The sequence below is a fragment of the Grammomys surdaster genome, unplaced genomic scaffold, assembly GCF_004785775.1.
Source record: "Grammomys surdaster isolate TR1022 unplaced genomic scaffold, NIH_TR_1.0 309, whole genome shotgun sequence".
In the NCBI taxonomy this organism is placed as follows: Eukaryota; Metazoa; Chordata; class Mammalia; order Rodentia; family Muridae; genus Grammomys; species Grammomys surdaster.
In genome coordinates, this window is record NW_021604728.1 from 1268743 (window position 1) to 1289571 (window position 20829).

Sequence of the window (20829 nt, forward strand, 5' to 3'; positions counted from 1 at the left end):
CCCTCCCTCCCTCCCTCCCTCGTCTCTATAGTCTACTCCAGTGATACAGAATGTCGTTTTCTACACAGTGTCTCCTTTTGTGCCTTACTAGCTGGGTTGTAGCAATTTCCATATGAAATCACACCACCCTGATTCCTGTTGCTTTAGGATAACCCATGTCTGACTAGGTTTTTTTATGGTTTCTTCTTTCAGGCATAGGTTTGAGTCATGTTTCAATAAATAAATAAACTGTTGGAAGTGTTGAATTGATTTTACCTATATTGATAAGTTATGAGAATGGCTTTCTCTATGAAGTTGATTTTTCTATTGTACCATGAGAATGTATTTCTCCATTTATTTAGGCCTTTTGAAGTAGTTTTCATTACATTATATAAAGTGAAATGCCATGTGTTAAATTAATCTCTCTCTTTTCTCTCTCTCTCCCTCTCTCTCTCTCTCTCTCTCGTGTGTGTGTGTGTGTGTGTGTGTGTGTGTGTGTGTGATTTTTGAGACAGGGTCTTAGGTAGCTACAAGGCTCATCTTGAACTTACTGTATAGCCAGCATGACCTTGAGTCCTGACCCTTCTGCTTGTACCTCCCACGTTCTGGGATGTTGCTCTAAAGAGGTCCTGAAGCAAGGATGTAACCTGATGTATTCAGAGTTCATCTGCTGCCTCTGTGAGGATAACTGGGGTGAGGGTACTACTCACCACTGGATATGCTCTATAGTTTTTTTGGGTACTTTATCGGTTGAATGAAGTTCATATCACTTAAATAGGCATTTCTGTTATAGTCAGTTCTTGCATTTATTTATTTATTTATTTTTGGTGTATGCTCTTTCTTGTAGGCTTTGATTCATGGCATTTTTACATTGGCCTATTTAATGTGAACTGCGCTTACCAGTGTGATACTCTTTTTGCTGTGTGCTCTGTTTGGTGTACTTAGTTATTTTTCTAGGATTTTGTATCTGTCTAGAAGTGAGACTTAGCCAGGCAGTGGTGGTGCGGTGCACGTCTTTAATTTCAGCACTTGGGAGGCAGAGGTAGGTGAATCTCTGAGTTTGAGGGTAACTTGGTCTACAAAGCAATTTATAGGACAGCCAGGGCTACACAGAGAAACCCTGTTGGTTGGTTGGTTGGTTGGTTGGTTGGTTGGTTGGTTGGTTTTAAAAGTGACACTTGTTTGGAATGTATATTTCTCATAGTGTTCGTAGAGATTTCAGCATAAAGTTACCCTTAACATCATCCAGAAAGTGTAGGAATATGAAGAGACTTTTATAGATATGATTCTTACTTGCATTTTGTCAAGGTGGCTTTTGAATGGACCAGTTTATATTCTGTTTCTTTTGCTTTTCTTTATTTTATTTACTCTGGGGATTGAACTTAGAGCATTGAGCCTGCTGGTCAAGCACTCCACTCACTTGAGCTATATACATCCCCAACTCTGGTTTATGTTTTAAAGTGTCATGGATTAGCACTGAATGGTGGATGCAGTGTTATCCACATGTCCATCAAGGAAGCCCTTGGAGTCGCATTATGTAGTCTGCAGAATCCTTACTGTTAATGGCTGACATCTTGATGCCGTCAACTACTGACAAATGTATTTAAACTTTTATAGCACAAGAATAGGTACTTATTTCTTTTCGTATTTTTTTGACAAGCTAATTTTCAGTTTCTGTATTTTGAGCCTCTGTTATTAAATCCTTGGATCTGTTTTCTATTCTGTACATTGTCTTCTGAGTCTTTTCCACTCTAAGATTAACTTAGCTTTTAGCCATAGTTTGTTTTAGTCTTAGTCTCCCCCTTCCTCCTCTGGGGTAGGGATCAAACCTAGAGCTATGTAGTTGCCAGTTAACTAGCTACAACTCCAGCCCTGTGCTTGGTAATTTTGTGTATGAGATATTTCAGATATGGTTCTGATGACTCTTATGAGCCCCAGGTTCTGTTCATGGTGTTCTGTTTGCTAGCATACTTTATGAATCTTACAACTCACTGGAACTTGATTGGACAGATTTTTCAGGATGAGATGTTTATTCAGAGAGGGATATAGTTGCTGTCTAACCTGCATCCTGTGTGTGTGTGTGTGTGTGTGTTTATAGTATATATGCATGTATGCATGGTATATGTGGGCACCTGTGTTTTCAGGTGTGCATGTGTTTGTGTGTGTGTATCTGAGTCTGTCTGTATAGGACAGAGATTGATGTTGGGTGTCTTTATCATATTTTTAATACATTGAATCAAGGACTCTAACTTGAACCCATAGCTTTCCAATTGGTTGGCTTACTTCCCTGTCTGCGTGAGTTTATAGACAGATTGCTACACCCATGTAGCATGGGTGCTGGGGATCTGAACTCCATACCTGCTTATACAGCAAGCCCTTTACTCACTGAGTCATTTTCTCAGACTCCCTAGTCTGTATTCCTTAAATTGTGTCTCTTATAAGAACACACAGTATCCTTGTCTGACCCTCCCCTCCTTCCTCTGTGGGGATTGTAGGCATGAACATCTTGCTTGATATCCTTCTTTATTTCCCCATTATGGTGGCTGCCTCATGACACTCTGTGTCCTTGGTTTGCTGGAGTACATGTGGAGTTAACACAACTTCACCCCTTTGTGGCTCAGGAGTTGGGCAGCCCTCCTAGTAACTATGGCTACACCCTCTTGGTAACGAAGTGAAGCCTTTAAGAGGCTTAATGTGAGCAGATGGGTGGAATGTACTTCTTAGACAGGTTCTCACAGGTTGATGAGGGTTTTCTAAGCCTGGACTGGTTTCCAGAGTAAGTGTTGGGACAGACCAAGCCAGCCCTGGTCAGTGTGGAGGCTGAACGATCAGGAGGGAAGAGGGTTGCTGGACCTTCCCTTGTCTAGATGAGGTTGAGTCTAATCTTTGAAGTAGAGTTATGGGTTAGACTCAACACCATAGTCCTCAGGAACCTGTTGGGATTTTCTTCCTGGTCATGGAGCAAAGATTAATTTGAAGGTTAATTTAAACCACTTATGTTTTGTCCAAAAAGGATATGTTATATACATCTTCTGTTTTACCAATGTAGATGACGTTGCTTTCAGGGCATTAGTTAACTTTTTCTAAGACATTTTATTGAATCATCATATTAACAGTTTTCTGTTTTATTTATCCACTTGTATAGATATGGATGATACGGAGACAGATTTTTCAGACATTCAGAAAAGTTGGGAGAAGTGCATTATAAACACTACACACAGTACCCACGGTTGATGTTTGATTTCACGTGGCTTAACCCCACATTTGTCTGTTAATTTAGTGAGTTGGGTTTTAAAATCATGAGTGAGTGAATTCAGAGATTTTTACTAGTCTTGAATAGACAGAGCCTGCAATGCTGGTCTCTTTCTATGAGTATTTGTATCTATACTTGCGATGTGTTTTTGTGTCATAGTTTGATACTTAGTCAAACAAATTGCTCATTCCCTGGACTGAAACTCACTATGTAGACCAGGCTGGTCTTGACCTCACATAGGTGAGTCCCTTCCTTTGCCTTTTGAGTTCTAAGATTAGAAGTGTATGCCACCCTACTTGGCATATCTTTTTTTGTTTGTTTGTTTGTTTAATGTTCGTGTCTTTGCCTGATCCATTCCAACCTGGGTTACATGGTAAAATCCTGTCTGAAAATTAATATTAGGGCTTGGAGACATGGCTCAGCAGTTAACAGCACTGACCGTCCTTCCAGAGGACAGAGACTTGGCTCCTATGGCAGCGTCTGTGATTCCAGTTCTGAAGGACCCAATGCCCTTTTCTGGCATCTGTGGGTAGCAGAACTGTACATGGTGCATAATACACACGTGCAAAACACATAGAAAATAAAACAATTAAACCTAAAAATGTCAATACTAATTAATTTAACTGAAAAAAAAAAAGAAAATATTTAGACTTTTTATTAATTATGGGCATCATTCTAGGTTTTGGAAAAAATATATATTTTTAGAATTTGTCAGCTATAAATTTCTAATCTAAAAATCCAGAATCCAAAATGCTTTAAAATTCAAAGCTTTTTTGAGAAAAAATAGTGTTCTGAAGTTTCAGATTTTAGAACATTTTGGATAGTGGATTTTCAGATGTGTGGTCAGTTGACTGTATATAGATAGTCTCCAATACAGAAAATCAAGAACTATGAATACTTCTAGTCCTGGTCTTTTTGGATAAACAATATCAGCCCGCATCTTCTGTTTTAGGCAGAGGAATGTATATTGACAAGCTACCCATTCATTTTTTTGCTGTGCTTTTCTGAGTGTTTTTTTTTTTCCTTTGCAGCTAAATTACAGTTATAAAATGATCTTGTTTTTTCCTGGCATTCTTTCCAGCTGAGTTGCCCTTAATTGATTTGATGAAGTTGTATGAAGGTGCCTTTCTGCCAAATTTTCAGTGGCCACAGCCTGAACCTGATCATGAAGAGTCAAGTGGGGAAGAAGGTATGTTTTTAGTGTTGTAAAGAATTTGGGTTTAAAGCGAAAGCCAAAATAAGACTTAATAAGATGTAAGAAATTGAAAATATTAGATCCAAGGACAGGTTCTTCAGTCCATGTGAGTTGTGACAGGGACTTTCTGCTTTGAATAGGATTAAAGCTTGTGTGTGACTGTAAACAAAGAATAAAAACAATTGAGCCCGGAAAAAACGTGTATTTTATATGCAGCTTTCCTATTGCCTCCTGGGTTCTGGGATTAAAGGCCTGTCCCACCCCCAGCAAGTTCTGTGGTTTTTATTTACCTTGATATGTTTATCAGAGCACTGGGTGAACTATGAAGGATGAGAAAATGGTTTTTCTAGATCTGTGTTGTGGTTTCCAAACCTAAGCATCTCCTTGTTTGTCCAGATGCTTGCTCCTTGTTTGCCCAGGCTATGCTATGTTTGCTTATTAACTTGTAGGGTTTTCATTGTTAATTTTACTTACTAGGCATTTCATACAGTTACACAGACCTGCAGGTTGTCCTTTCTCATTCTGATTCTTCTGTTTATTAAATAATAAGAGCATGTGAGAAGGAAGAGAGGGTACAAGAAGGGATGAGACCATTGTTAGAGGGTTGCCTGTGCAATTCAGGGCTTTTCACAGTCCCCTCTACAGCAAGGCCTAGAGTCAGAGACAAAGGCTTCCTCCTTGTTTTCACACTTGGACATTTTTATATCTCCCCCCCCCCATGGCAGTAGAAGGGAGATCATTAAACCTGAGATGCTTATATTCCTGTTCTCATTATTGGCTTTCAGTCAACAGAGCTATTTCCTGGATACCAGGAAAGATACTAGGGCAGATTGTGTTTTGAGTCCCAGATGCAGTTTATTGTGATGTTTTCTAAGAATTATTCATTTACGGCATTATGGATATATAAAAATGGATTGCTATGAAATATATGTATCAATTCTTGATTCTTCCTTGCTCCCTTCCCCTTCTATGTTTAGGCTCACAAAACTCACAGCAGTCCTAGTTGTGTCTATTTTATTGTTGTTGTAGATGTAGAAGACTGTCCTAGTGACAGGGAGAGCCGGAGGGACTCCGTTCTCATTGACTCGCTCTTCATCATGGATCAGTTTAAAGCTGCAGAGAGAATGAGCATTGGAAAATCCAATACCAAGGACATCACAGAAGTTACTGCTGTGGCTGAAGCCATCCTCCCTAAGGGCAGTGCCCGAGTCACAACTGCGGTGAGGAAAGCTTTTCCAGCCTCCCAACATGCTCCACAGGAACTGCTAGAAAAGGCAGTTCTTGTGTCCTTATGTTCTGTAAATCATTTGGGATAGTCTCTAGATTTAAGCTTTGAGAAGGTGTGCCAATTACTCATTCTTTGGCTTGTCTGTCACTATAGGTGAAGTTTAGTGCTCCATCTTTGTTGTATGGTGCTCTCCGAGACTATCAGAAGATAGGCCTTGACTGGTTGGCCAAGCTATACCGGAAGAATCTCAATGGCATATTAGCTGATGAAGCGGGGCTTGGGAAAACTGTGCAGATCATTGCTTTTTTTGCTCACCTTGCCTGTAATGAAGGTAAGATTCTCTCAGTTTCCACTAGCAGCATGTGTTAGATCTGAGGGAAAAGACTTTGTCAGCCTCTTCTACTCGTTTCCCTTTTTTGAGCCCAGAAATGACTCTTTTTTTTAGATTTTTATTTATTTTTTATTCTTTTCATGCATTATATCAACCATACCCTTCCTCCCAGTTTCTTTCACCATCGTCCTCTCCCCAGGAGCCACTCTTTAATTATCATTTAAAAAAAAAAATCAGGCATCCAAGGGATATCCACAATACATGGCATAACAAGCTACAATGAGACTAGGCACAAACCATCATATCAAGGCTGGACGAGGCAACCCAGTAGAAGGAAAAAGGTGTCAAGCATATAAGCAAAAGTGTCAGAGACACCACCACTCCCACTCACTGTTGTGAGGTCCCACAAGAACACCAAGCTAGACAATCCTAATGTATATGCAGAGGAGCTGGCTCAGACCCACACAGGGTCCGTGTTGTTACTTCAGTCTCTATGAGCCCCTGTGAGCCTTGCTTAGTTGATTTTGTGGACCCTATTCTTGTGGCATCCTCTACTGCTCTGGTTTCTACAATCCTTCCTCCCTCTCTTCTGTAGGATATCCCTGGCTTCACCTAGTGTGCGGCTGTGCATCTCTGTAACTGCGCTCCTATTATTTGCTGCGTGACATCTCTATGATGACAGTTGGGCTAGGCACTGATGTATGAATATAGCAGAATATCATTTATTGACTTTTTCTTTTTGCCAGTTGTGTTTGGTTCTATCCTGGGTCTCCAAGCTGACAAACCTCTAGTTCCGAGCTATCCACACAGTGTGAGGTGTGGGCTTCATCTTGTGGTGTGAGCCTCAACTTAGGTTAGTCATTGGTTGGCTCCTTCCACAAGTTCTACACTTCCATTACCCCAGCACATCTTGCAGGTAGGACATATTGTAGGTCAGAGGTTTGTGGCTGGGTTGATGTCCTTGTCCCACTGCAAGGAGCCTTGCCTGGTTACAGAAGATGGGCAATTCAGGCTCCATGACCCCCATTCCCAGGAGGCTTTTGATAAGGTTCCAGGAGTTTGCCACTGCCCTAGGTTTCTACATCACTTCCCAAATGCCCCTGGTTCCAATCATGTCTTCCAGTACTTTCTCCCTGCACTATTCCCCGCCAACTGAACCCTCCTGTTTCTATTCCCATTCATCCCCAGTCCTCTCACAAAATCTATTCCATTTTACCTTCTCAGGGAGATCTATGTGTTCCCCTCCAGCCCTCCTTGTTACTTAGCCGGATTTGTGGATTACAACCTGGTTATCCTTTATTTAATAGCTAATGTCTACTTATAAGTGAATATATACCATGTTTGTCTTTCTGGGTTACCTCACTCATCATGATTTTTTTCTAGTTTCATCCATATTCCTGAAAATGGTGTGTGGATCTTTGATTTGACTTCACTGACCTTTCTGTTTTTATTTTAATACCATGCAAAATTTGTTACTACAGCTCTGTAGTACAACTTAAACTTATGGCTGGTAATACCTTTAGGTATTTTTTAGCTAGCCCAGGTTTTTTTTTGTTTTTCCATATGAAGGTGAATATTGTGCTTTCAAGTTTTATAAAGAATTGTGTTAGAGATTGCTTTGAATCTGTAGATTGCTTTTGGTATGATAGTCATTTTTACTATGTTAATCCTACTGATCCATGAGCATGGGAGATATTTCCATCTTCTGATGACAATCTTCAATTTCTTTCTTCAAAGAATTGAAGTTTTTGTTATATAAATCTTTCATTTGCTTATTTGTGAATATTGTGAAGGGGGTTGTCTACCCGGTTTCTTTCTCAGCCCATTTGCCATTTGCTTTGGGTCGGGGTGAGTCGGGGTGAGGTGCTAATCTTGAATCCAGCCACTTCACCAAAAGTGATTATTAGCTGAAAGAGTTCCCTGGTAGAATTTTTGGGGTTGCTTATGTATATACTATCATATCATCTGTAAACAACAATACTTTGACTTCTTCCTTTCTACTTTGTAGTCTTTAGTTGTCTTATTGCTCTAGCTAGAACTTTACTATATCGAATAGATACGGAAAGAGTGGACATCATTGTCTTGTTCCTGATTTTAGTGGAATTGCTTTGATTTTTCTCTCCAGTTAATTTGATGTTGACTATTGGCATACTATAAATCACCTTTATTTATGTTTAGGTACGTCCCTTTCATCCCTAGTCTCTCCAAGCCATTTATCATGAAGGGGTGTTGGATGTTGTCAAAGGCTTTTCCAGCATCTAATGAATTGGTCATGTAGCTTTTTTTTCTTTAAGTTTGTTTATATGGTAGATTGCATTGACTGGTTTTTGAATCACTGCATCTCTGGGATGAAACTTACTTGTTCATGGTGGATGATCTTTTTGATGTGCTCTTGGGTTTAGTTTGTGAGTGTTTTTAAGTATTTTTGTATCAGTGTTCATGAGGGAAATTGGTCTGTAATTTTCTTTGTTGAATCTCTGTGTGGTTTGGGCCTCAGGGTGACTCTGGCCTCATAGATGAATTTGGCAGTATTCCTTTTGTTTCTCTTTTGTGAAATAATATGAGGAGTATTGTTGTTAGCTCTTTAAAAGTCTGGTAGAATTCTGTGCTAAAACCATCTGGCCCTGGGCTTTTTTTTGGTTGGGAGACTTTTAATGACTGCTTCTATTTCCTTTTGGGGTTATGGGCCTATTTAACTTGTTTATCTGATTTTGATTTAACTTTGTTAGCTTTTATCTATTGAGAAAATTGTCCATTTCTTTTCAGTTTTTTTTTTTCAATTTTATGGAGTACAGGTATTTAAAGAATGACCTATTGATTCTTTGGGTTTTCTTGGTGTCTGTTGTGTCCCCCTTTTTGTTTCTGATTTTGTTAATTTGGATATTCTCTCTGTGTGTCTTTTAGTTAGTTTGGATAAGGGATTGCCTATCTTGTTGATTTTCTAAAAGACCTCTTTGTTTCATTGATTCTTTGTAGTATATGTAGTCTTTGTTTCTATTTTATTGGTTTCAGCCCTGAGCTTGATCATTTCCTGTAGTCTACCTTTCTTGAGTGTGTTTGCTTCTTTTTGTTATAGAGGTTTTGGGTATGCTATTATGTTGTTTGTATGAGATCTTTCCAATTTCTTTATGTAGATGCTTAGTGCTAGGAACTTCCTCTTAGCACTACTTCATTGTGGTCCAATAAGTCTGAGTATGTTGTTTATATATTTTCACTGAATTCTGGGAAGTCTTAGATTTATGTTTGCCCTGATCCAGCAGTCATTCAGTAGAGAGTTAGTTTCCATGTGTTTGTAGGCTTTCTGTTGTTTGAAATACAGTTTTCAGGTGGTTTTATTTTGTTGTTTTGGTTTGATTGTTTTGTTTTGTTTTCGAGACAGAATCTCTGTGTAGTAGCCCTGGCTGTCTTTGACTTTATTTGTAGAGTAGGCTGGCTTCTAGCTCTCAGAGATATGCCTGCCTCTGCTTCCTGAGTGCTGGGATTAAAGGCATGTGCCACTCACTACATATGGTGAAATCTGGTTTTAATCCATGATGGCCTGATAAGACACTAGGGGTTATTTCAGTTTTACTGTTTCTGTTGAGACTTGTTTTATGACCAAGTAAGAGGTCAGTTTTGGATAATGTTCCATGAGGTGGTGAAAAGAAGGTGTATTCTTTTGTGTTTGGGTGAAATGTTCTTTCAGGTCCATTTTGTTCATATTGCCTGCTTGCTCTAGCATGTATTATATTGCATCTAGTATGGCCATTCTGTTAGCCCATGTCTGAGAAATACCAATAACCAATTATTGCTAATTCCTTTTACTTTGTTGTTGGGGAGGTGGGGAGAGCGAGCACGTCCCTTCTTTTGGATTTGCTGGTGTGGATAATTTCTTGTGTTTTCATTGGTGTAGTTAACTTCCTTGTGGGTTGGAGTATTCTTCTAGCACTTTTTGGTAGGGCTGGATTTGTGGCTAGATACTGTTTAAATTTGACTTTATCATGGAATATCTTATTTTTTCATCTGTGGTGATTGAACGTTTTGCTGTTTTTTTTTTCAGGTCCTTGAAAGACCTCTTCACTGCTAAGCCATGCCCCTCTCAGGCCAGCAAACCCCCCCCATTTTTTTAAATATATATTTATTTGTTTCTATGTATGTGTATATATTGTTGATGTGAGAGGACAGCCTACAGAGTTCTTTCTCTCCTTTACCACATAGGAGCCAGGCTTAATGGCTAGTGTCCTTACCTGTCTCACCCGTCTCATCATCAGTTTTGAAATTATATAAGTAGACTGATTTCTGGAGTCTTTGGTTCCCCCCTCCCCATTGATTTATTTTTGTTTTTGGCCTAGTATCACCAAGTGATTTATTTTTTTGAGATTAGGGTCTTTGTACATAGGCCTAGCTGTCCTGGAACTCACTGTGTAGACCAACCTTAAACTCAGAGATCCACTTGTTTCTGCCTCCCAGGTGCTAGTCCTGCTGGTATCACCATTCCTTAAATGTATTTTAAAGTAGATTCACATACATAACTAATTCAAGATGAAAAAAAAAATACTCTGCCTTTTATTTTATTATTTAAGGAAAAGGGTGTTAAATTTTTTACTATATTTGCAGGTTTATCATGAGACATGTTCTAGGACTCCAGTGTGTGCTGAAATCCTGGACTATACTATGTTTCATCATAAGTTCAGAACTTTTACTGAAAATAAGTTCAAATTGTCATTTGAACAAGCCCTGACATACCATGATTATGGATCTGAAAACTAGTGTTTCTACCAGGTGTTAGCAAGCAGATGGCATGTACAGTGTGGATAAAGTGGACAAAAGGATTGCCCCATTTCCCAGACAAATTTAAACTTACGAGTTGTTATTTCTAGAATTTTTGAATTAACATTTAAGTCAATGGTTAAAATGTTTTACTATGAAACTACGTAGTTAGAGAACCTTGTCTGTACTTCTAAAGTAGGAGTCTTCATGTTGTTACTTGTGAGGGAATGAGTAGGTGGGTCTTTCATTTTGGGGGGATGACAGGTACACAGATCTACAGGGAGGAGTCTCAGGCAGGACATGGAAGGACACTATATGTGAGGGAACCAGGGAACTAGAGCCATGGGTGTGGGGCTGGAATGCTGTGGTATACCCAGAGATAGTGCAGTGGACAGATACAGTTGGAAAGATGGTATGGAAGAAGGGTTGAGGTCTTTGTGCAGATGTGACTTCATTTCATCCAGAAGATAGCATCACTGCAGGCCTGGGTTTGAGGGCTTGTTCACTTTGCTGATAGCTGCTGAGGCCAGAAGAGATAGGCTCTTTGAGGAGTTTGGTGTGCAGAGGGTCTTGTGGCTTGGTTCAGCAGGACACATATGTAGGAGGAGGAGCTAGCTGAACTTGTTGTAACTCCTGCTCTGCCTGGCCCCTGGGAGAAACAGTAGATGCTCCTTACTTGGGACCTTTCCTGTTGTCCTAGAGTCTTCTGTCTTAGCCCATATTATCCTAAATTAATGTCTCTTGGACTCATCCTTGTCCTAGATAACCACTGGTTCTCCACAAACTGTTAATTTATTAATTAATTTATTGTTTGTTGGTTTTTCAAGAGAGTGTTTCTCTGTATAGCCCTGACTATTCTGGAGGTAGTTCTGCTGAGCAGGTCAACCTTGATCTCAGATCCATGTACCTCTGCTTCCTCAGCAGTAGGATCAAATGAGAGCACCAGCCACACCCAGCTAGTGTTTATTACAGGATGCTGAGAAATGCACATAAGAATTTTTCATCGACCCTACATTGTTTTTTGTTTTTGTCTTTGTCTTTTGTTTTGTTTTTTTTAAAGAAGAAAATAGAGCTGGAGATGGTTCAGTGGGTAGGTACACTTGCCTTGACTCTGAAGATCTGAATCAATCATGCAGACCCACATAGTGGAAAGAACTGATTCCTTCAGGGTCCTCTCAACTCTTTATACTTGCTGTGGCCCACACACCCCTTCCTGTCACACCCTCATCCACGTAAATACACAAATACATAAATGAAATTTAAAAAACAAGGAAGAAGAAAGTAGTTTCCCTATCTACCTATTTCCTTTCTCTGGTAGTGACTCTGGGATAGTCTGGTGTGTCTTATCTAGCCTTCACTTCACCTTTACATACATGGTCACAACCACTTGCCCTTTTCAAGAATGGAATCCTGTGTTGCATATTAGTTTTTTTAAAAAAAAAAAATTAAAGAAATTTTCATTTTCTGGGTGTTGTGCTGTACATGCATTTAATCCTAGCACTTGCAACAGAGATCTATCTCTGATCTATCTATAGCAAGTTTCAGGTCAGCTAAGGCAACATAGAGAGACTCTGTCCAAAAAGAAAGAAGAAAGAGATTTTTATTGTATATATTCATTGTACATGGTACTGTTACAAAAGGACATTTTGGTATAAGGTTATTTACTTTTTTTTTTTAAGGTTTTTTAGACAGGGTTTCTTTGTGTACCCTTGACTGTCCTAGACTAGGCTGGCCTTGAACTCCTAGAGATACCCCTGCTTCTGCTTCCAAGTGGTGGGATTAGAAGTGTGTGCCACCACTGCCTGGCCTAGAGTCTTATTTTTATGTTGATCTGTCTGAAGTCCAGGAGGAGTGTTGTATTCCCCAGAGCTGGAGTTACAGGTGGTTATGAGGCACCTGACTTAGGTACTGGGAACTGAATTTTGGTTCTCTGCAAGAACAGCATGCACTCTTAGCCACTGAGCCATCTTTCCAACCTCATTTATCTTCCTTCCTTCCTTCCTTCCTTCCTTCCTTCCTTCCTTCCTTCCTTCCTTCCTTCCTTCCTTTGTTCCTTCCTTCCTTCCTTCCTTCCTTCTTTTCTTCTTCCTACCAGAGATTGAATTCAGGGCCTTGTATATGCTAGACAGAACCTTTACCAGTGACTCACATGCTCAAATCTATCTATTATTTTTATCTTATATGTATGAGCATTTTACCAATATGAATGTCTGTGTACTATGTGGATACGTGCTGCCTGAAGAGTCTAGAAGAGGCATTAAATAACCTGATACTGGTATTATAGTCAGCTGTGAGCTGCCCTGTGGGTGCTCGGAACCAAACCTGGATCCTCTGCAAGAGAAATAGTGCTCTTAACTGCTAAGCCATCATTCTAGCCCCATGTAGGTTTTTCCTTTCTGAAGAGAATATTGCTTAAGTTTCTCTAAAACCTAAGTTTGGTCATGTTTACTTCTGAGGTTTTATGTTTAGATTTAAAGGTTATATTTTTATCTTTTACATTATGTGTACATGTATGTGTCTGTGTGTAGATACGTGTGTGTGTGTGTGTGTATATATATATATTTGGGTGGCTATTGAGACTAGAGGTGTTAGATACTTCTGGAGCTAAAGATACAGGCAGTTGTGAGCCACCTGAGAGTCAAACTTGAGTCCTCTGGAAGAGCCAGTTCTTTGGCACAGTGTTTAGAGAAGTCTTGGCTTGGTCCTTAGCATCACCACCAATAAGGAAAAAAAGGTTTATGAACTTCTGCTGAAACAGTGGTTCATTTTTCTCTGAGCAGTTTCTTCTCAGAATCAGTAGCAGTGCTTCAGCTATGGCCACAAATATGTGAAGTGCAGCTTTATCTTAAAACCAGCCATTTCTTGTCTTTGATCCTTTGTGTATTCAACTCTCTAGGTTGCTCTTAAAATGAAGTTTTCAGGCAAAGTTTGATCACTGGGTAAATTGAATATGCTCTGCCTAGAAGTGGGTATCTAAGGAGGTGCCTGTGTGAGCTACAGGGTGCTTGTTACTGGGAAGGATTAATCAGGGCCTGAGGTCCCAGGTCAGCAGGTTTCTTTTTTGGGTAGTTGCTTGCCATAGATAAAGGGTTTTTTGGTGGTTAGTTTTTTGAGATAAGGTCTCGCTATGCAGCTTTGGCTGACCTCAAATTCATAAAGCTCTGCCTGCCACTGCCTCCTGAGTACTGGGATAAAAGGCATGCACTACACCTGGCCTAGACAAGTGTTCTTTCTCAGTCTCAAATGATAGAAGTTTATATGGTTAGCAGTGGGTCCTGGTTTTATTTGTGTGTTTCTAGAGAGCCTGACCCTTTATAGTGCAGCAGGTGACACACCTGCTCCTGTACACCTGGGTAGTATAATTATACTGGAGGATAGTTTTTGTTTACTTGGATTCTGCATTCTTTGTGGGCCACATATTTAATAAACTTCTGATCAAATTCAACTTTAGGTTCCTGGATCTGACAGATTTTTTTTTTTCTTTTATAGGTAATTGGGGCCCTCATCTTGTTGTCATGAGGAGTTGTAACATACTCAAGTGGGAACTTGAGTTGAAACGCTGGTGTCCTGGCCTCAAAACTCTTTCTTATGTTGGCAGCCACAGAGAACTCAAAGCAAAGAGACAGGTAGTGCCACCCCACTGCCACCTCTCTCTCTTTCTTTGTTTTGCAGTGCTGGAGATATACCCAGGTTTCACATTTCCTAGACAAGAGGTGTGCCAGGGAACTATTCCTTTAGCTAAGTATCTTTTAAACATGCTATACAGGGGTCGGAGAGATGGCCCAGCAGATTAAAAAGCACTTGCTACATAAGCCTGGCAACCTAATTTTGATCCCTAGAAGCTGTGTGAAGGTACAAGGGAAAGAATCAGCTCCACAAAGTTGTCCTTTGATCCCTGTAGGCATGTTGTGGAACATACACATCTACACAGACATATCTCACATGTTCCTTAATAATAATTAAGCCCATGAAATAAAGCTAAACACCTTAATTTTTCTTAACCTAAAATCTTAGGTATCCCAGGCTGGCTTCTAACATGTTATCCTCCTGCGTTAGCCACTTTGAGTACAATTACATGCTGCTTAATGCATATCATTGACATATTTGTAAGTTACCAAACCTGTATTCAGTTCTAGAATTTGAGTCCCTTTAAGCAGAAAGAACACAAGGTAGACTCTCAGTTCTCTGAGAAAAAGTTGCTTAGGCTTGAGGCCCCCTTTCCCTTGTGGGCTACAGATGTAATAGAGTGCTTTCTTGACATGTATGAGCCCTGAGTTTAGATCCCAGTACTGTAAGGAAAATGGTTCAGAATGGAGTATTTGTCTGCAGAGAGAATTCAATACTTCCTACCTCAACACTGTGCTAATGGAGTGTGTGAGACCTCCTGAGTTCTGTATGATTTCTCTGGATTAAACAGGAATATTTGTGACAGATACAAGTTTCCTTTGGTCCCCAGTACTTAATAGTGCCAGCTTCCAAGTGAATGTATGTAAATAAGTTTCTATCATTTGAAGTTTTGGCTCACTGTTAGACACTGTGTCAAGCAAAATTTACTAAGAGATCTTTTATCATCTATCTTAGTCTTTTTCTCCTGCTGTAAAAGTATAAACATGCCCCCCCCCAAAAAAAGCATAGAGAAGATAATTAATAAAGAACAGGAATGTACTGTTTGTAGTTCTAGATATTAGAAATCTAAGACCAAGTTCCTGATTGGTTTGGCATCTGGTAAGTGCCTGGTTTCAGTTTCTAAGATGACCTATTTCTTGTTGTATGCTTACATAGGTGAGCTTGTTGTGTGTCTACATAGGTAGCGAGTGAGGGCAGAAATGTAGAAGGGTTTTACTTGGATCTTTGCCATCCTTTCATAAAGCACCAACTCATTCCTGAGAACTGAGAAGGTCCCAGTGTTAATGCCACAGTAGGGATCCAGTCCCCATGAATTTTAGAGATGTGTTAGACCATAGCCCATTCTCTAGTTTGCTTTAAAAATCTCATTGCAGTTAGTTGCAGTGTAGACATTCTTTCCTTTTTTTTTCTTTTTTTTTCCTTCTTTGCTTGAATTATATACTATTAAAGCCAGTATCTTCTCTGATAATATATTTTCCTAATGATAATTTCTAGTGCCTTATTGTGACAACAAAAGTCCGTTGGGCTCTAGAAGAACAGAGGATAGTACCTTGGAATTTTCTTGTGTAGTTGTTCTGCAGAATGGGTTGGATTGCCGGTGATATTTACAGCTTGACTGAAGGTGATTGCCTAGCAATGGTCTACAGACGGTTGCGGGGGAAATGGAGCTTCTTTCTGTATTACAGGAGTGGACTGAGCCCAATAACTTCCACATCTGCATCACGTCTTTCAAGCAGTTCTTCAGGGGCTACACTGCCTTCTCAAGGGTGCCCTGGAAATGCCTCGTCGTTGATGAAATGCAGAGGGTGAAGGGCATGACTGAGCGGCACTGGGACGCCATCTTCAAGCTGCAGAGGTCTGACCATGCCTAAGTGTTCTCTCTTCACATCTCCAAGTGTCCTTACCTGAGGATTTGTCTTAAAGAAATTTAAATCATCGCATACATATATCAGTTTAGTGAAAAGAAATTTCCTTCCCCTTTGTCACAGCATTGTTGGACCTAAGAGACCCAGAGTCCCTTTGTTTAGTCTTTTTCTTTGAGAGTCTTACTATGTAGGGTCTCACTTGGTTATCTTGGAGCTCTCTGTGTAGACCAGGCTGGCCTTGAATTTAGAGATCGGCTTGTCTCTGACCCTCTTTCCTCTTTCCCCTTTCCTAAGTGCTGTGCGTGCCATTGTGCCGGTCCATTCCCTGAAGGCATACGTAGAATTTCTGTCTCCACTTTTCTCATATATTGCTACAGTGAAGTTATGCAGCCTACTTATGTTTTTCCAAGTTCCAACATTGTCCCATTTTGTTTATAGCCAGCAGCGCCTGCTTCTGATTGATGTACCTCTGCACAACACTTTTCTGGAGCTCTGGACCATGGTACACTTTCTCATTCCTGGAATCTCCAGGCCTTACCTGAGCTTTCCCCTGAAGGCCCCCAATGAGGAAAATCAGGATTACTATCACAAAATGGTCATAAGACTACACAGGGTATGTTTGCTTCTGTAACTACAGTTGACTCATTTAAAGCATATCTGTCCTCTACTAAATATACCATGGCATATAGAGTAGAAAAATGGCTATTATTTTCTCCAGGTCACACAACCATTTATTTTGAGGAGAACCAAAAGAGATGTGGAGAAACAGCTAACCAGGAAGTATGAGCATGTTCTGAAGTGCCGCCTTTCCAGTCGTCAGAAGGCCTTATATGAGGATGTCATCCTACAGCCTCGGTAAGTGCTGGTTTGCCCACCTGCCCAGTGAGAAGCAGATGTACCCTGTTGCCTCAGTAAATGTGCCTATCAGTGAGGCAGCCAGGAACTCTGCAGGCTCCAGAACATCCTCTCTTCCTTTTTTCTTACTCAGCCATTATATATGCTTTAATCTACACACTTGCCATTTGTGTAGCTTGATATCTATTCCACTGCCTGGTGCTACTGCTTGTGTTAGCCTGTTGTCTTAGGTTTCCATTCCTGTGAAGAGATGCCATGACCAAGGCAACTCTTATAAAGGACAACATTTAATTGGGGCTGGCTTACAGTTTCGGAAATTCAGTCCATTATCATCATGGCAGGAAGCATGGTGGCATGCAGGCAGCCAGTGGTGCTGGAGGAGCTCTACATCTTGATCAGAAGGCAGCCAGGAAAAGACTATCATCTGCAGACAGGATGGTCTCTCTTCTGCACTGGGTGGAGCTTGAGCATAGGAACCCTCCAAGGCCTGCCTACATGGTGACACACTTCCTCCAATAAGGCCACACCTATTTCAACAAGGCCATATCTCCTAATAGTATCACTTCCCAGGGTCCAAGCATATTCAAACCACCACACCTGGGTAGTTAATGCGAATGCAGCTGGTTGACCAGCTTACTCTTTGAAAGTAGCCACTACTCCACTGAGTCAGTATGGTCTTTCTGGAAGGAAACCAGTGGGGCATAATATCTATGTCATGTTACAGCATCCTATCACCTAAACAATTCACCCCCAACTCTTGCCTGGTATCCCCAATATGTCAATCCAGTGGGTTCAACTTAGACCCTCTGAATTCTCTCCATGGCTGCTTTGACTCTTTTTTGTGTTCTCTGTGGTGTCTTATGTTTAAAACAAATGGAAGAAACATAGAATTCAAACAGATTTTAATTTTAAAATTAAAAACTGGTAGTTCTCAGTACTTAGACTCCACTCTCTTGACTGTAATGGCAGCTAAGAAGAATCATATGTGTGTGTTTTTATGACCTCACATGCTAGCAGTCTCTGCCGGTTTTTTTTTTGTAGAGCACAGAATATACTTGAGTACCTAAGAAAATGTAATGTATGTCTAAAGTTCTCAAAGTAGCTTATGGCTCCCTAGATGCCTTCAGGGGATGATTTGACATTGCTGCAGCATGTTTAAAAGACTTATTGGGGACTTTGTGACTGAGTGTAAGAATGGATGGCTGTTCATTCACAGGCCATTTCACAAGCGGTTCTTGCCAAGCTGCCCTGGTGATGAGACAGTCAGCCTGTCATTTAGTCTAGAGTAGGAGCTGTGAGTGTGCCCTCACAGTGTTCACTGTGTTGAACCTCCATGTACTGTGGAAGCTACATGAGCAGAAAATATTTGGTCATGTTGCTGTAGCACTGGTTTCTGTCAGATATTTCAGCAAAATGTTGATATTTTCTTTTAGTTTTTTTTTTGTTGTTTTGATATTTTCTTTTGTTGATCTTAGTGATGTGCTAGTTCTAGTTAGGAGTAATTTTGTGGGAAGGAGTTGGAGCTTCTGTGTAGGTCAGGTGCCACTACCAGCAGACAAGGAAAAAACAGTTTAGTTACTCTTAAATTCCTTAGTGTGTTTTCTGAGTTAGGGTTTTGTTGCTGTGAAGAGACACTGTGACCTAGATAACTCTTATAAATGACAACATTTAATTGAGGCTTACAGTTTCAGAGGTTTAGTCTGTTATCACAGTGGGAAACATGGCAGTGTGTAGGCAGGCCAAGAGTTCTACATCTTAATCCAAAGGCAGTGAGGAGACTCTTATTCTGTGCTGGGTGGAGCTTGAGCATAGGAGACCTCAGTGCCTGCCTACATGGTGAGGCACTTCCTCCAACAAGGCCATATCTACTCCAGCAAAATCACACTTCCTAATAGCACCACTCCCTATGGCCAGGCATTGAAACACAGGAATCTATGCTGGCCAAACCTATTCAAACCACCACAGTTGTCTTCCAAGCTGGAGCTCTGACAAGTCATTGTTCAGGGAATGTAATTTATTGATCTGGAACTATGCCAGTGCCACAGGGTAGTGAGGTACTTATGTTTGGGAGTGATATCATCTGTTGTGGAGGCCTGAGAGGTCATGGTTTTGGATCCAGCACATCTTGTCCTAAGATCTTTTGTAGTTCTGTGATTCCTGCTCTGAGTAGAATGGCAGTGAGACTTTTTCATGTTTTCTTCCTTTTCTCTGAGTCACAATTAAGGGCTAATGTATTAAGATTTTATGCACCTTGGCCTCATTTTTGCATTTTGCATTCTGGACACCATTTATAAACCTGGGGTAGGCCCTCATGTCTACATTGTACTTTCCAGATGCATAGGAACACCAATTATAGTTCTCAGGGGGAGGTCACTTTCTGCTCCCACCTGCTTCCACTTGCATCCTCTTCACCTCCACTCTTTCTTTGAAATGTCTATTATTCTTAGACTTGGGGAAGTAAATCTTAGTTTTATCCCTCTCAAAACAAAACCTGGTAACTTTAAAAACATCTGTTGTCTAAGTTGTGTTCCATGTCTGCTCTCCTAAGCTAGATGGGTAGCTAGCTTCTTACTCAGTTCTCGTGCCCTGCCCTGTTCAGGGAACCTTATCACAGGGCTCAGAGCCACCTGTGTGGGGCTTTCCTGTGATCCAAGCTAGGTTTACTGTGGCATCCCTTCCTGACAGTGCTTCTCGGTATTCCCACCTTTCTCTATTATATACCTGAGTTGTCCCTGGTGTAACTAAGCTGACAATTCTCACAAGGATCTCAGGCTTCCGAGCCTGGTTCTCGCCAGGCAGCCTCTAGATGAGTTGTTTGGGTTTGGAACTTGTAGTCATTTCACCATGGATCTATATTCCTCTCTCAAGTGCTCCCGATGTCAGTCTTCACTTTCTGCCTTAGGGTGCTGGACATGCTTCTCACCAAGAGCTCTACTCCATTCTGCAGCTCCCTGAGCCTGGTGTGCCTTGTGGGTCTTTGTCTGTCTAATAATTGCAACAGGGTCTGGCCTGTGGCCTGCTTAGCATCTCATCTGCCACTGTGCACTCTCCTTACGGGATCAGGGGGTGTGCTTTCTGGAACACTCTCATCTCACCTTCTGGCTTAATGATTCCTCTCACACATCCAACCTTGGATGCTTCTACTTGTCTGTCAGGGCATTTTATCCTGATGTGACTGAAATACGGTCCCTTTAAAAGGGACAGCCCTGTCCTTTTAGAAGATGTAGATTTGGCCTATACCCACCCCTTAAGTCTCTGGCTCTCTGGAGTGACTCAGTAAAGACCTGTTCAGGAATGTAGACTTGAATATGCAATATAACAAATTTATTAACTGTTAACTATGTTAATAGTTAATAAATTTTTAACTATTATTAGCTAGGTTAATAAATTTGGAAATATTTCCATTCTATTGGGAAATGTTGCTAGTTTCAGTGTTTTCTGAGATCAGGAAAGTCACTAATGGTGAGACTGGGTGATGAACATACACTGAGCTTTCTGCCTCCTCTCCATGTGCAGAACTCAGGAAGCTCTGAAGAGTGGGCACTTTGTCAGTGTCTTGAGTGTCCTGACACGGCTACAGCGAATTTGCAACCATCCTGGACTAGTAGAGCCACGGGTACCAGGCTCCTCCTATGCAGCAGGCTCTCTGCAGTATAGGTCAGCCTCTCTGATTCTCAAAGTTCTGGAGAGAGAGTTCTGGAAGGTAAGTGGAAGATTTAGAAAGATAGTTCAGAATTTCTAGTACTG

General features: G+C 40.7%; 1 protein-coding gene across 1 annotated transcript in view; it reads left to right on the forward strand.

Annotated features, from left to right (window-relative positions):
* Ep400 (E1A binding protein p400) overlaps positions 1-20829 on the forward strand; it is a 107646-nt gene that overhangs the window by 46401 nt on the left and 40416 nt on the right. The window contains exons 13-20 of the mRNA XM_028777403.1: positions 4314-4421; positions 5457-5647; positions 5809-5986; positions 14225-14361; positions 16048-16217; positions 16666-16840; positions 16946-17082; positions 20599-20785. Coding sequence (XP_028633236.1) covers positions 4314-4421; positions 5457-5647; positions 5809-5986; positions 14225-14361; positions 16048-16217; positions 16666-16840; positions 16946-17082; positions 20599-20785 — 1283 coding nt within the window. The remainder of the gene's footprint in view (positions 1-4313; positions 4422-5456; positions 5648-5808; positions 5987-14224; positions 14362-16047; positions 16218-16665; positions 16841-16945; positions 17083-20598; positions 20786-20829) is intronic.